This window comes from Humulus lupulus, chromosome 4 (genome assembly GCF_963169125.1).
Source record: "Humulus lupulus chromosome 4, drHumLupu1.1, whole genome shotgun sequence".
Classification (NCBI taxonomy): Eukaryota; Viridiplantae; Streptophyta; class Magnoliopsida; order Rosales; family Cannabaceae; genus Humulus; species Humulus lupulus.
The window spans coordinates 230,364,798-230,381,332 of NC_084796.1; the positions used below are offsets into that span (position 1 = coordinate 230,364,798).

At 27.9% G+C, this 16,535-nt stretch overlaps 2 protein-coding genes across 6 annotated transcripts; one reads left to right on the forward strand and one right to left on the reverse strand.

Moving 5' to 3' along the window:
- Positions 1-568: 568 nt before the first annotated feature.
- Positions 569-4,152, reverse strand: LOC133832976 (uncharacterized). The gene is made up of 4 exons (XM_062263244.1): positions 2,009-4,152; positions 1,609-1,917; positions 1,434-1,521; positions 569-1,351 (listed from the first exon to the last, which is right to left on the reverse strand). Exons 1-4 carry the CDS (start codon positions 4,150-4,152, stop codon positions 569-571), a joined length of 3,324 nt encoding a protein of 1,107 aa, XP_062119228.1.
- A 1,999-nt stretch (positions 4,153-6,151) lies between these two features.
- On the forward strand, positions 6,152-9,894 carry LOC133829440 (uncharacterized). 5 transcript variants are annotated; one of them, XR_009891780.1, is made up of 5 exons: positions 6,190-6,437; positions 6,874-6,941; positions 8,343-8,462; positions 8,544-8,607; positions 9,640-9,894. XR_009891780.1 is itself a non-coding variant. In XM_062259176.1 (4 exons), exons 1-4 carry the CDS (start codon positions 6,360-6,362, stop codon positions 9,671-9,673), a joined length of 303 nt encoding a protein of 100 aa, XP_062115160.1. In that variant the 5' UTR covers positions 6,166-6,359; the 3' UTR covers positions 9,674-9,894. The 5 variants fall into 5 exon arrangements, 1 of the variants encoding a protein (XP_062115160.1); XM_062259176.1 differs by lacking the exon at positions 6,874-6,941 and having other exon boundaries at positions 6,166-6,437; positions 8,537-8,607; XR_009891779.1 differs by having other exon boundaries at positions 6,196-6,437; positions 8,544-9,894.
- Positions 9,895-16,535: the final 6,641 nt, after the last annotated feature.

Consider the following 16,535-nt stretch of genomic DNA (forward strand, 5'->3'; position numbering starts at 1 on the left):
TTAGCCCATCCACTATACTGAAGTGGAGCATGATGGCGTACATTTACACCAACAATGTTCGCAAATGCAGTGGCATGCGTCCCATGAACTCGAAGTTCTCCTTTTTTATAGGAAATCTTTAACTTACTTGCGTCATCCTTTAATAAGCGTCTGACACCATCCCCACGAGTAGGGCCACGAGTTCTCTTCCTTGATTCTGTCAAATAATTGTTATATTACTTATAATCATAACTATTTTCATAAATTTTTAATGTATATATTATCATATTATCATAAGTTGTACATAAACCATTTATACCTTCTAAGGACTTGTGTGTTTCATCATTTAATGGTGTTATTGAATCATCATTGGAAGAACATGGCAAACGAGGAGGAGACTGTGTAGATGATGAAGAGTTAATATGCGTCCTCTTACGACCAAACACCCTTCTAGTAGTTATTGGTGGATCAAGAGACTTCTCATTTGTCATGATTAAAAATCTAAGAAAATATAAATTTTTTATTAGCATATAATAAATTTGCATATTCAAAACTTTACAAAAAATAAAAATAATAACACACTTTATAGTTAATCAATTTCATCACTCAAAGTTATATCTTCAGAATCATCGAGTAATGCTTCTTCATCGGTATCGTCACTGTTTATATCACTTTGAACTTGATCATTATGATTTATTTGAAGTTCATTGAACAATTGATGATTATCACATTCTATATCTTCAATATCATCCCGAATAAGATTAGTATCATTTGTCGTTGAATCAAAATTCACGCCAATGTCATTCGAAGATTCTTCTTGATATGCTTCAGAACTGTTGATAGTTGGATCTTCATCATCAACTTCACCATCCATTGGCTTTGATGGTATATCCCAGATGTGACGATGATTTACTTTTTGTACCACTTTCCAATCTTTATTATCTTTACTTTTTTTAATGTCATCCAAATAAAAAACCAAACTTACTTGATTGGCAAGAACAAATGGTTCATCTTCAAACCATTCTGAGTTGATGTTGATACTAGTAAAGTTATATTCAGAGTACATTCTATCACTTCCATTGGTATTGTACCAAGAGCATTTGAACAATATAACTTTGTTCAAATAGAGGTAATGTACTTCCCAAATTTCATTGATGACACCATAAAAATCACATATATTTCCATCATATTCTGCTTCAACGTGAACACCGTAGTTTTGAGTTAAAAGTCTTTCATCTCGACTTTTTGTATGGTATCGAACTCCATTAACCATACAACCAGCATATGTACAAGCCAAAAAACTTGGTTGCATTGCAATTGCATACAAATCTTCCTGTGCTTTACCAGATATTGTTTCATTCATTTTTTTTATCTGTGATGGCAGATAAAATTATAAATGTAAGATCAAGACAAATAAAAAATTTAGAATATCAAACATTGATATTTAAACTTACTTTATTTTCAAACCATGTTGAAAATTCATTTCTTTGCACTTGATTGATATCCAAAATTCCTTGAGATTGTAAGAATAATCTATGTTCTCTGTGTTCACAATAAGTACTATGAAAGATTATTTTTATGCTAAAACCTAAATGTTGTTAGAATTTAAAAAAAATTTTATAAACTTACGTTAAATATGGTTCCAACTCAGGACAATTATTCAAAATGTACCATTGAACTTGGGTTCGTTGATCTTGAGTTAGTGTGATGGATGATTGTCTTCCAAATGGTCTTGTAGGCATGTTGAATATTGACAGTGTCGATTGTTTTCTAATTCCAAGGTAATCAGGATTGCGCTCAGGACGATTAAAGCGTGTTTCCATTCCACGAAGATACATTGAACAAAAGTTTAGTGCCTCAGTAATAATGTATCCTTCTGCAATAGAACCTTCAGGTCGAGCTTTGTTTTTCACATATTTTTTCAAATGACCTAATACCCTGAAATTAATTATGTTTTCAATATATACTAATAAAGAATTGTATTCAATGATTATTTAATTTTTTAAACTTAAGTTATAGATTTAGTTACCTTTCAATTGAATACATCCATCGCATTTGTACTGGACCACCTAACTTAGCTTCTAATGGCAAGTGAACCATAAGATGAATCATCACATCAAAGAAGGCTGGAGGAAAGATACTTTCTAATTTACACAGCGTGAGTACAACGCCCTTTTCCAATTCGTCTAAGTCTTTCACATATAATGTCCTCGCACATAGCTTTTTGAAGAATAACGACAGCTCAGCAATAGCATCCATTACTTTCTTTTTCAAATATGGCCTTAAACCAATAGGTAACAACCTCTGTAATAAAATATGACAATCATGACTTTTCAACCCAAATAACTTTCCATCTTTCGTGTTAACATTCCGAGAAATATTTGCAGCATATGCATCAGGAAATTTTACGGACTTTATAAACGTACAAAATTCTTGTCGTTCCTTTGCTGATAATGTATAGCATGCTACTGGCTTGAACCATTTGTTCCCCTTCTTTTTCATGTGTAGCTGCTTACGAATATTTAAATCTTGTAAATCAAGTCTTGCCTTTTCAGTATCTTTAGACTTCCCATCAATACTAAATATTGTACCAACTACACTATCACATATATTTTTCTCAATATGCATCACATCCAAATTATGTCTTAGTTTTAATTTAGGCCAATATTCTAACTCCCAAAAAATACTTTTTCGTCTCCAGTTCGTGTTATTTTCATAACATGCATCCTTCATTTGTTGCTTATCGTCCTTAATGATCTTATCATTTTTACCTGCCCTACATTTCCATACACCTTTTAACTTATCTAAGATTTCATCTCCTGTTAAAATTCTTGGAGGTGAACGTCGTTCGATTGTACCATCATACTCCATATCATTGCGCCATTGGTGGTTCGGACACAAATATCGACGATGACCCATGAAACATATTTTTCCTCTTATTCGAAATGAAGATGTGTCATCTTCACAAACAGGACAAGCTTTATAACCTTGAGTGCTATACCCAGATACAGTACCATATGCTGGAAAATCATGGATCGTCCACAATATTGTTGCACGCATTGTAAAATATTCTTTATCAATAATATCAAAAGTACGTACACCATTTTCCCATAGTTCTTTCAGCTCATCGATCAGAGGTTGTAAATAGACATCTATGTCTTTTCCTGGAGCACGACGTCCCGGAATCAATAATGCCATCATTAAGAATTCTCGTTTCATGCATCTCCATGGCGGCATGTTATATGGCATTAGTAACACTGGCCACATACTGTACGAGTTTGATAAATCACCGAATGGATTGAACCCATCTGTTGCAAATCCAAGCCTTACATTTCTAGATTCTTTTGCAAAATCTGGATATTGTCTATCAAAATCCTTCCAAACCTCTGCATCTGCCGGGTGTCTAAGTACACCTTCTGTATCAACACGTTCTTCCTTATGCCACCTCATATCAGATGATGTATGGCGTGACATAAAAAGTCTCTGTAGTCGTGGAGTTATAGGAAAATATTGCATCTTTTTGTGTGGGATCTTCTTGCCTTTAGTTCCTTGGAATTTGTATCGTTCATGACCACATATAGGACATCTTTCAGCATTTTTATTCTCTTTCCAAAATAAAGCACAATCATACTCACATACATGAATAGTTTCATACCCTAAACCAAGATCACGCAACATTTTCTTAGCATCATAATAAGATCGTGGAATTTTATTGTCTTTGGGAAATGCTTTCGAAAGTAAGTCGAGCAACAAATCAAAAGATTTGTTACTCCAACCACACATCACTTTAATGTGCATTAGATTAACAATAAATGTTAAGATTGAGAACGTTGTACATCCAAAGTATAACTCTTTTTCTGCTTCTGCAAATAAGTCAGGCAATGTATTCCTTTCATCATTGTGCTCATTTGAATCTCCAAGGTTCACAAAATCACTATTATGATGATATTGATTAGCTAAATCTTCTAATGCTGGTATCATATCGTCATCGTCTTCATCATCACTATCACATGATATTTCGTCTTCTTCACTATTTGTTTCTAGGTCCTCTCGGTCTTCGTTTACTTCTGTGATATCTTCCCCATGATACTCCCACGTAACATATTTACTATAAAATCCCTTTACGAATATATGACGCTCAATTGTCTCCAAGTCATGGTAATATAAGTTCATACATGAAACACATGGACATCGAATTTTATTTTCACCATTTAAGTGAAGCGTTGATAATTTAATAAAACTCTTAAGTCCATCAAAATACTCTACGGATAATCTATTCTTTTGGAAAATCCAATTTTTATCCATCATTTCTCTATTATCTTTCGAACAAGTAGATGATGAATTATACTACATTGACAAAAATAAAACACTTAATTAGCCATTGAATTATAGTTATAGGGTATGATATGGTTATGGTACAAAAAAACATGTATCTGATGTGAGTATAGGGTAGGATACGAGTATAAGTAATTCCTATCCTACTTGATTACATGCATATTTTTTTATAATTATTTTACATATATATATATTTATAAATACATTTAATTTAAGTGTCAGATAGACACATATTTGGAAGTCTTTGATCGATACATGCCATTATTTTTAATGTTTTATTTAAAAATTTCATTCAAATATTAAAAAATTATTTAAAATCTAATAAAAAAATAAAAAAAACATTTAAAAAATACTTTAAATATTCTTTTTGAAGGAGAAATTATTTTACACACTAAAATTATTATTCATTTATAAATTTAATTAAAATAGTAAAATAAAAAAATACTTTTTTAGAAAAAGTAATAATAAAGAAGTTTATTCCACAATCGAAAAAACGTACTACCACATAATTAACTTTGAAATTTTACAAATTCAAATAGGGTATTTCTATCAATATTGTTATGATGATTATCGGATGCGTTACAATATTCTAATAGTGGTTATCGATCTAATAATTATGATTTATAATATAATAATATGTAACTATAGTAATTATATAATAATTAATATGTATATGTTGTTTACAAGTTTGTAAAAGTATTTTAGAAAATATTGTTTTGTAAACCTTTGTTACAATCATGTTAGATAAATTTATAAATTATTTTTGTAAATATTAATTACAACAATAAAATTTTAGTTGTGAAATTAGTTTTGTAAATATTGGTTATAGAAATGATTTTTTTTTAGTAAAACAACATTATTACAAACATGTAAAACTTGTTTGCAAATTAGTAAAAGTTGTTTAAAAAATATAAATATTGAATTTCACCATTCTATAACTTTTCATATTTAATAAAGTGTTTTATAAGTAATGAATATCTTAAATTTATACTTTTAAATTATATACTATAAACATGATAGTTTCTGTAACTTTTAGTTACAATATAATCTTTTTCAGTTACCAACAATTTTGTAAATATAGGTTAGTAATATTTTTTAAAATTCTATAGGATTGATTAACAATCACGTAGTTGTTATATTTATTTGTTGTTACAAGTTATTTCCTTTTTAATTAATGACTTTTTTATTTTATTTTATAAAGTTTTTATTACTTTATATATAAGAAAATATTTATTTTTATACTTGATTCTTGTTTGATAATAAGCTAATAATGCATGAACTAGAACTGTAATAAAAAATGTTAAAAATAATAGATTTTTTTTGACATTAAATTCATAGTATTATATGCATATGGATTTTTTTTCAAGCTAACAAACTTTGCTAGTTAAGTTAATTTTTATTAATTTTATTCATATCTTTAAATTTAAGTTAATTTTGTTATAGTAAATCCTATTTGTGACAAAAATAAAAGATAATCCTCATTATCATTAATTTTTTTTTAAAATATAACTAATGTCATAAAAAAGTTATTTAATTAATATATTTAATTTCATATCATTATACATTTGTAAGTTGTTTTACTTACTAATTTTTTTATTAATGTTAGTAATTATATTTTATTGAAAAATAAAACTCCATATTTTTTGAATTTTTTTTGCCGTATTAAGTATAAAGTTTTAAGTTTCCCTTATATTATTATTATTATACAACATATATTATATATACAGAAAACGAGTATGAAAGCATTAAAATAACATTATAAAAATCCATAAACGAATACAGCTGTCTTTCAATTGTTTTTTGAGTAATGCAACTGTTTTCAATTAGTAAATGAAGAGTACAGCTGGGTTTTATATATGGGCATCTCTCTTATTTAATTTTTTTTTTTTTGTTAAAATCAAATGAAAGGGAAAAGTAATTTTTTGGGGAAGTAATGAGTAATGATGAGTTCCGTGGTATAGCAAAGAGACCAGCCCAAAATCGATCAGTGAGATTGGTAAAGTAAAATTGCACTCTCCCTCCCACCAGCCCAAAACCCAAGACTTATGCTCATGAGAGCCACGAAAGGGCAAAGCTACAGAGGGACTGAGCATTCGAAGACCAGCAAAGTGTATGAGAAAAAAGTAAGGATTTTTTTATTATCTTTCATTATTGATTTGTAGTTGATTGTATTGATGTTTAAGGAGAATCTTGTGTTTGTTTGAGTCATTTATCGAGTTTTATTTTAGACAAGGGATTTTGCATGTTTCAATTAAGCAATGAGAATTGAAATAGTTTCCATTAGAGATCTAGGAATGAATAAGATGAGACAATGAACTGAGAAAATTTGTAATAGTTTCCACATCAACTATTGTTTATTATGCCTTTTCAATTGTATGAAGTTTAACGAATATAGAGTAATGAATAGATGGAATATGTATTTATGTGCATGGTAAGAAAAATTTGCATAATCATCAATTTCAGTACAAAACTAACCAAGATATAGATTTATTTTTTAGTCAAATTTTATTATTATTATTATATAGCTCTAAAAATCTTTCTTGGTTTCTGAATTTTAAGGGATGAGTGGGGCTTGTAACTGGACTATCTAGTGGACAAACTCTAAAAACAAACTATGTTTATCACATGTTCGTACTCTGTTTTCCCCTTTCGTATGTATTGTGTGTTCTTAAGAATTTAAGCATGAACAAATAAAAATCTAGGAGTTTTGTTTAATCATGTGGTTTGATTTCAGATATGTGGTCTTTTTAAGTTTTTTTCTTTTTTCTATTTATGTTATAGGTTACTCCACCTAAAGAAACTAAGCAATAAAATTAACATTTTTATATATTTGATTAGTGATTTTTGTGTTTTATAGTATCTTTTTGGGGCAATAAATCACAGGGCATGTCCAATATAGATTTATGACCACTCTCTTCACAAAGTATATTGCTATGCATATCACCAAACAATTATATTCATAAATATAAGTTTTTATTCACATACCTTTCTTAATTATTTCCCAATAAATCTTCAAGAAAGAATATCTAAATGCATAGAAAAAAAATGAGATCAACAGCTTGAATATTCAATATTAAAACGTACAAAAAAGAGGAGATAATGTAATATTGGATTGATATATATATATATATATATATTTAAATGATATTCAATTTGAATTAATATATATGTTAATGATGGATGCTTATAATTTAGATGCAATTTTTAATAGTGAAATATGGTAGAGAATTCAAACCTGTTTTCCAATAGTACCTCCTTCTATCTATATCACAGTTTAAGCATTGAACAAGCTCCTTCTATATTGCAATAGAACCCAATAAATGATTATTTTAATAAATCATTATAATCATACCAGAGTAAAATACATGATAAAATCTCATTATTTTGCATACATGTAAACTTAAGAAACGTAAACACAAAAAAAAAAAAAAAAAGAATTAAGAGTGAATGACCTTTTTTTGGCTGGAAATAGTGAATGAGTTAAGAAAGGGAACCTTTTCTTTTGCTGGAAAAGAGTGAATGAGTGAAGAAAATTAATAGGAGTTATTTAATATATATATCCATTTTTTCAATATGTTTTAGAACGTATCTTTTAACAAATTCATATTTGAATTTCAAAATATTTGTTGGCATTTTTTAGTTAAATCTTGTTATTTCCAAGATTTGTGGTTATAGTTTCTTAGATATGATTTAAAAAATTCAAATTAAAATTAATTTTTTTTATAATTCTATAATTAATTTTGGTTATTTCCTATATATGTGTTAATACGTTTATATTTTCTAATAAATTTATTGTTATTTCCTAAATTTTTGCATATAAATATCTTTAGTACTTTTTTATTTTTAAAAGACACATGACATATATTTTTCACTAATATATTTTAGGTATTATATTATATTTTTTAAAGACTTATCGATACATATAAGAATTATAGTTTTGATGAGTTGTCAAACCACTCCACACGTTAGATATAACTTCTATCCCACTTTACAAGCTTCTCACTATCTCATCATTTACTGATATGCAGATTGAATCTTACGATTCTTATCATCTCACGAATTGCTCCAAGATCTATTCAAACATCTACAAAATTTTACTCGGTTACTACAATTGTAAAAGAACAAGAACCTGGACACTTTGTATAGAGGTATCTTCACATTATCCTTTGATTTCCTGCTGTTTTTTTAATGAAATATTGAATGCTTATTTCTTTGTTTCAAGGATTTAGTGACTGGAGAAAGAAGGGATTTAGTGGCTAAAGAAAGGTGTGAGGGGAGCCTTGGACAATTAGGGTCAGAGATCTTACAACCATAAATTTATTGCAATTCAATTATGTAAATGCATGTGTATTGATTGATATCCTTCTCTATGTTGCTCTGCTATCCACACACGTTGCATTCTATTTATGAGTTTGGCTCATTTTTTTAGTTACTGTTTGGAAATGCTTATAGCAGCGATAAACATTCATAATGTCATATGTTTATATATATATCCTTGATTTGAATGACGTTTTTTTAATTTAGAACCATATTTGGATAAAATGATAACTTGCACTAAGGTAAGATATCATATATGTATGGCTCTATGTTTAGATATCTAATATGATATGTTAGGATTTGTTGCAGAACTTTATATATATATATATATATATATTTATAGATAGATAGTCATTGGTCATTTTAGTGTTGCAGTACATAATTTTGAGTTCCATGCTATGCTTCTTTGAAAAGTTATATAATTCTATGATCAATAATGAAACAATTGCCAACATGTGATAAGAAACTTAAACTAGAAACCAATTTGGCATGAGCTTGTAAAATTGTAAATAAGTAGTGGAAACCAAGTTCTTTCCACTTCATCTTCTTAGCTCTAATTACATGTTTCTTCTCTTATTAGTAGAATGTTATTTTTCCCATCTAAATATTCTTACTGTCAGTTTTAGGCCCTTTCCAGTCACTTTGATCTTGTACACTACTAGTTGAGAATTTATGAAAGTTGAATATTACTTGGCTCGTTATGGTAGTGTTCTAAATATATTGGTATTGTTGGATTGAGTTGAAATGGCTAATGACTGACCTTTGACTCAAGTTTTTTTTATGTGATCTATTCATTATATGCACAATAATGACTTCACATTGTCATGCAGCTTGTTGTGAGATAATGAAATTCAGTGTCCCCAAGCCTTGAGTGTTTGTCCTTTATTTTTCTTTATGCTTTATATCAATTGAATGTTGCAATTCTCTGCATTTGTGCACAAAATTTTATTTTTCTGCTATAGTTATTGATTTTTTTTAGAATTTTGAATGCTTGTGATGTATTTTCAGGAATGATTGTTCTTGGAACTACAAAAAACAATAAAATGAAAAGAGCCTTCAAGAGGGAGCATGAAATGGACGTGTTCAGATATTGCTGCAAACTTCTTTTTATATGTAAATACGAACTAAGAGTACAATTTTTGATGTCATGTGTAGACTTCTGGATGTGGTTACTTTTTGTATTATGTTTTATATTGATTTTGTACTAAATATTTTATTTAGTTTGCATTTGGTTTATCTATTTTATAAAAATTAATTTTGAAATTTTGATATTTTATTAATGTTTGTTTTTTTGTAAGTATAATACTAAAAATTAGAATTGATAAAATAATTAAATTAAAAAACTAATAAAATATGAAATAAATTTATATATTTTACAAATAACTCATTTAATTTATTATTAATTTTGCTACCAAATTTTAGTAGCAAAAGTATTGAATTTTTAAGTACAAAACAATTAATTTGCTACCAATTTTTTGATTGTTTGCTACCAAATTGTGGTAGTAAAATGATTTTGCTAGATTGAAAATAAAATTAATTTTAATTGACACAAATTCTTTTGCTACCAACTTAAATGCAATTAGCTACCAAACTATAGTAGCAAAAAAAAAACTCTAGTAGTCCCAAAAATAGTGTTTTAGCTACTAAATTAAATATTTTTTGCTACTAATTTTTTAGTAGCAAATAAGAATAATTAGCTACAACATTTTTTGGTAGCAAGAAACCTTTAGCGACGGAGTTTTAGCTACGAACCAGCTACCAAACAATTTTGGTAGCAAAAAGGGTATTAGCTACCAAAAAAGCATAATTTGCTACCAGTTTTTTAGTAGCTAAAACACTTTTTTTTTGTAGTGCAACACTCATATCACCGATATGGAATTTCTCATAACCAAAGTAAGCCTCCTTCAGAGTTAGATTTCCTTCATCAGTTGTACAATGACTAATGGCTCTTTAATTTTGTGGTGTTAAAAAAGAAAAATAATAAAAAAGGCGGCATGGACTTATTATGTTTCTTCATGTAATACATAATAAATTCATAATCGCATGTTATTGCTCACCTGATGAGACATAATAAGTCTAATATCTCATCACCATGTGAGACATAAAATGCCTATTACATCTTATCATGAGAGACTTAATAAACACCTAGTTTTGTAATACCTAGTTTTGTAATAGTGAAACTCATTATAAATAATATAGAGAAAAATAGTATGTCCGGATTGTTCCGTACGTATAATTAAAACATATATATAGACTAGCCTGAAGAAAAAAAATATAGAAATCAAACAAATTTTAATGCTTCATTACAGATGAATTAAAGAATTTGATACAATACAATAAGAAAACATTCATTCTAGTTTTCTTTCTTAAGTATACACACATATATATAGCTATATGGATCATTTTTCATCCTTTTTCGTCGTAGTACCTTGCACAGCCACATTTAAAGTCCTTATTTTAAAACGTTCTAGCTTCATGACTCCATCTTGATGAGCAGCTAAACGTCGATGATGACATTGATGATCATGATTAAGGCCACGCTTTCTAGTACAACCAACATTCAAACCCCTTGTTCTTGTTGTTGGAACATAAATAATATTCCTTAGTGCATTCCTTAAACCAATTCTTATTCTTTTCGAAAGCTTACCACACAACTCCGAAATACAAGCACCAACTATTGGCTCCTCACTCTCATCCATTGTGGTTGTTGTCATTGGTGGCTGTTGATGATTGGCAAACCCACCATAGATATCTTGAAATCGGTCGCATTGTAATAAAACTCCATCATCATGATAAGGCAGCTGAAATGATCTCATAAAATCATTATAGCTACTATCCTGAAATTGAGGATAGTGAAATGTTGGCCTTGAATAAGAATCAGAAGGGTTTGAAAAATTGTTGGCTTCAGCCATACATGAGCTCGACCCTGATGGAAACCTTTGTAGAAAATGATTCTCCGGACAATAGTATTCCATAATAATTAATCACCTGCTAGCTACTTCACAGAGAGCAAATGGATTAATTTCAAGTATATATGGTAATGTGTAGGGATAAAGTCAGAGTTATTTGTTTGCGATGTAGAGAGCTTTGCAGCTATATAGCTTTATATAGAACAAGAAAAATGTAAATGTTTATGGAGCTTATAAGGCAATGGTTTTGCTAGCCAGAGGTTTATTTAGTGGAGCTGAGTTGAATTATTTGACCTAACAAGGTCAAGTCAAACATTTGACAAACTACGTTGAATAATTATTATCAATAACGTTAATTAATTAAGAATTACAAATTGACTGTTAGGAAAGAAATTATTTTAGCAGTGCCATAAGACTAAAAGTTGAGAGGCAGCCGTACGTCACTAGATTATCCTTTGCGCGAAGCACATGTGTATACAGTGACTATGCTCAATTATTGACCATAATATTAATTACTGTACAATGAAAATATTAATGTATATACGTCGTTTGACGAGAGTTATAGTGGATCGAAACCTAACCCAATAAGAAAGGTACACTACAAATGCAAAATCCAGTAAAAAAACATAAAACAATATAGCCAGCAAACTAAAACCCTAAAAGCCTTTAATATATATATATATATATATATGTGTGTGTGTGTGTGTGTGTAATAGCTAGTATAGCATTAGAGATTCGAAGAGAAGACGACAATTGTTATTATATATATATACATAGGGTTTGAAAGCTTTTTGACCTAAAAAAATAAGTTTCATTAATTATAGCTTCCTTAACTTCCAAAACTGTTAATTTATAGTTCAACTTCTTTTTTGTTTTAGTATCTTTTATATATTCCCACTTCCCAGCTATTGAGATTATTGGCTTAAAGGAGTACACTATGCTAATGTACGATATGAATTATGTTACATGTATATAGTATTGATCAGTTTATATTAGGTAAAAAATTTATCAGATGGAGTTTATATATATATAAATGAAACCCATCAAAATTTTAATTAATTGTATTAACCTGTACAAATTGATCTAATCCGTTCAAAAGAAATTATAAATAATTGATCATACTTATGTATATAATTGTGAAAAAAATATTATTATTCGTATTATATTTTACATTTACTGCAAATAAAACAAATAATTGCTGGCGCGTATTATTCGTGTAGTTTTTACAACTGCAGATATTTTTTAATGTAATAGTTAGACTTACTATCACAGTACTTCAACATTTTCCTACGATATATTACGCCAACTTCATAAATGAGACTAAGTCTAAATTAAATATAATTTAAAAAAAAAAACTATATTTTAGTAAGTTGTATCTGCAATACGGAGCCATTTTTTCAAATATTAATTGTCATGTTTTTGTTAGCTTTTATGAAAAATACTTATCTTTCACTAATTTCTTTTAAAAAAAAAGTCACTATTAAATTTTTATATATATCTCTTCTATAAAAAAGTTTATAGATAATAAAAATTATTGGTTTTAATGGTTTTTTATTTATTTTTTCTATTAACTTTAACGGAATATTCTTATATTTAATATAATATTCTTATATATAACGGTAGATTGTAAATATGACTTAAAGTTAAATAAAATTAAATAAATGAATAATTAAACAAACTAAAATAAAATATTTTTTAGATATTTTAAAATGATAATTATTTAAAAATAATAAAACTATATATTTTATAGCTTAAATAAAATTTAATTAAACTTAAACTTAATATTATATTAAACATATAATATATAGTCTTTTGTTGTCACTACCAAATTTAAAAACTAGAACAAACATAAACTTAAACAAAAAAATAGTAATTAAAATATGATAATTTTAATAATTAAATCATATTTATTTAAAAATAATAAAATCATACTACATATCATTTTTTTATCTTATAAATTTTTGTGATAGTTTGTTTTTTATCAAGTAATTGGAGTTCTTTTTCTTCATCGAATTCACTAAAGGACATTGTGAGATACATTAGAAACTAAAAATAGTTGATGAATGTATACTACTGTCTACACTCTATGACTTTTTCTATTCTTATTTTATTTCTATTATTAATTTTTTTTTAAATATTATTGTATTTTATATATATGTCATGTAGTCATGTAAATATATATCTGTGTCAACGTTGTGTTTAGATATCATATATGTAGAGATTATTGATATAAATATTTATAAATACTATAGAACTTTAATTCTAACTATTATATATATATATTTAAAAAAAAAGTGAACCAGTTTTTATTAAAATTATAGACAGTGTTTACAACTTTAAAACTAAACAAACGTGCATTGCATTGCATGTTTCTTCTACCTAGTACATATATATATATATATAATTCACACTTAAAATCAATAAAAAATTAATCTTAGTTGAGGTTGGTAGGTTAGCTTTATGAGTGTGTTCAAAAAAGAGAAAGTGTTCGAATTCTCTTTGTACCACAAAAAATCATAATAAAATTAAACTAAAAATATTTTGTGGCTAAATTATAAAAATCTTTAGTTCCAAATTATTAATAATAATTTTGCACTCATAATATTTTATACAAAATAACTGACACATAAAATACATTTAGTTATCACCATCATAATTAGTGACAATTTTTTTTTTAATCACAAATTGATAATCTCGATTTCATTTATAGCAACAAAATTATTGCATCTAATAGCAAAATATTGTGTAGTTGCATAAATGAATCGCCTTTCGCTTTACTTTTTAAACCATGCGGGATAGGTTCTTCAATTAAAAAAAAAAGTGCTCATTTAATAATGAAAGTTATACTACATATCATTTTTTTTGTCACATAATAACTATTTATATGGGAATTTTATTTTGCTAATGTTTTATGTTTTTTTTACTGATCGTTTTAAATATATAACTATTTCTATTTCCCATATAAATATATAATTTTAAAAATAAGATATAGTTTCTTATACAATTAAGTTGTATATTATATTAATTTCATTGTTTTTATATAGAATTATTTCATTTTGGTTTAAATATTCTTCCAAACAATTTTTAAAGCATATTTTTATATATGTTCAATTTCTTATTTTAAAATTTATCGAACCAATTCATTAAAGGTTTTTTCTCATTCTCTTTTAAAAGTATTCTTGCTTCCATAATTCTCTCGACTCAATCTTGGCACATCGACCCAGCTTAGCATATTTGGAAGATTTACAGGCTTATTTTACACATTCTCCCCTGCACTGGAGCCGATTTAGGGTTCTCTTTTCTCCCTTTCTGATCATATCTTAAAAAATTATGAATGTGTATATTAATTAGTGTACTTGCCACAAGATCCAATTATGACATGGCAATTTTTCTTATCATGTTGTAATTTATTTGTAAAAAGGAAAGTCAAAGTTTCTTCATTTCTTATTTCAAAGGCAACATAAACAAAGTAGAAGCGGGAAAAGAAGTCTTGAAAGGTGTTTACCAATCACCATTTTAAGTATGAAAAATACTAAATACACTCTATGTTACACTCTCTTTTGTACTCTCTTAAATCAATGAATGATACGTGGATTCTACTAATGATTTGAAAAAAAATATTAAAATATAAAAAAATTGAATAATATCCACATATCTTGCATGAATGAAAAGTGTAAAAGATAGTCCAATAGAGAGTTTCCTTTAAGTATAATCTCTCTTATGTATATTAATGGTAAGATCGATTGAACCCACCAACTAAGAAACAAAATAAACCGACAAAAAGCATACACACAAAAAAAGTCATGTGCTATGCTTATTATTATTAGTACTGGTAGTGGAAACTTAAGAGGCTCTTATATCTAGTTGGAAATATACATATATAACAGTACTCCACGCAGTTTTTTTGTAATGATTAGAAAATATAAGATTATTTGCAACAAAACCCCCCATTCTTTTCGATTTCGCGCACCAATAACCCCAATAAAAAATTTTGATTGCAATACCCTCGACTATTACAATTTCCTTGCAGTTGTCCACCTTTGGGCGTTAAGTGTCAGTCTGGAACAATTAACATCACTTGTTGTTCATATATTGCTCCATGTACATAATGACATGGCACATAACTTGAGCATGTGTAAACTTATTATTATTATTATTATTGTTGTTGTTGTTGTTTGAGAAGTAAAATTTCAGTGGTTAAACCAAAATGAAAGAAGGGGTAAAGAAATTAGATATGACATTGCTGGGAAACCTTGACCCAGAAGAAATTATGATCGGCCACCCAATGGAAGTTCAACGATCGACGTCGACAGGGAAGAAACCAGAGGATGGAGCATGCAATTCCTCGTCGTCCTGGTAGGTGAGCCCTAGTTTACAGTAATAATTTAGGGATTTCAAGTTAATTTAGAGTTTTCTGGTTTGTTAGGTTTTCTGAAAGTTAGGTTTTTAATTTCTTAGGGTATGTTGGTTCAATTTTGTTTATGGTGTTCTATGCACTAATCTGATGGTGCATAGACAAAGGTCGAATCAAATTTTTACTTATCCATTATTCAATACTTGTAATTGTTTGGTGTGGTGGGTAGTTTAGGCCACTATAAGAAAAACTGATTTTAATAACATCGAAAATGTGTTATCAAAACATACGATAACACTTTCTGATGTGTTAAGACCGACTATGTTATCGTAGGTCAGGGTACTTTACATAACACTTTATCAGTGTTATACAGATGTGTTATTGTACTGTCAACGATAACACAATTTCTGTGTTATTTTAATATATATATATAAGTGTTTAATTATGTTATTTATAGTCGATTATATAACATTTTTTTGTCTTATACTACACTTTAGTATAACACATTTTTTGTGTTATACTACACTTTAGTATAACACATGTGTTATATCAGCTTAGAGAAACATAATCTTTTTTTACTTGCACAAAACTAGGAAAACAAATATGAAAGTTGAAGCCAAATAAGGTAACATAAATATGCC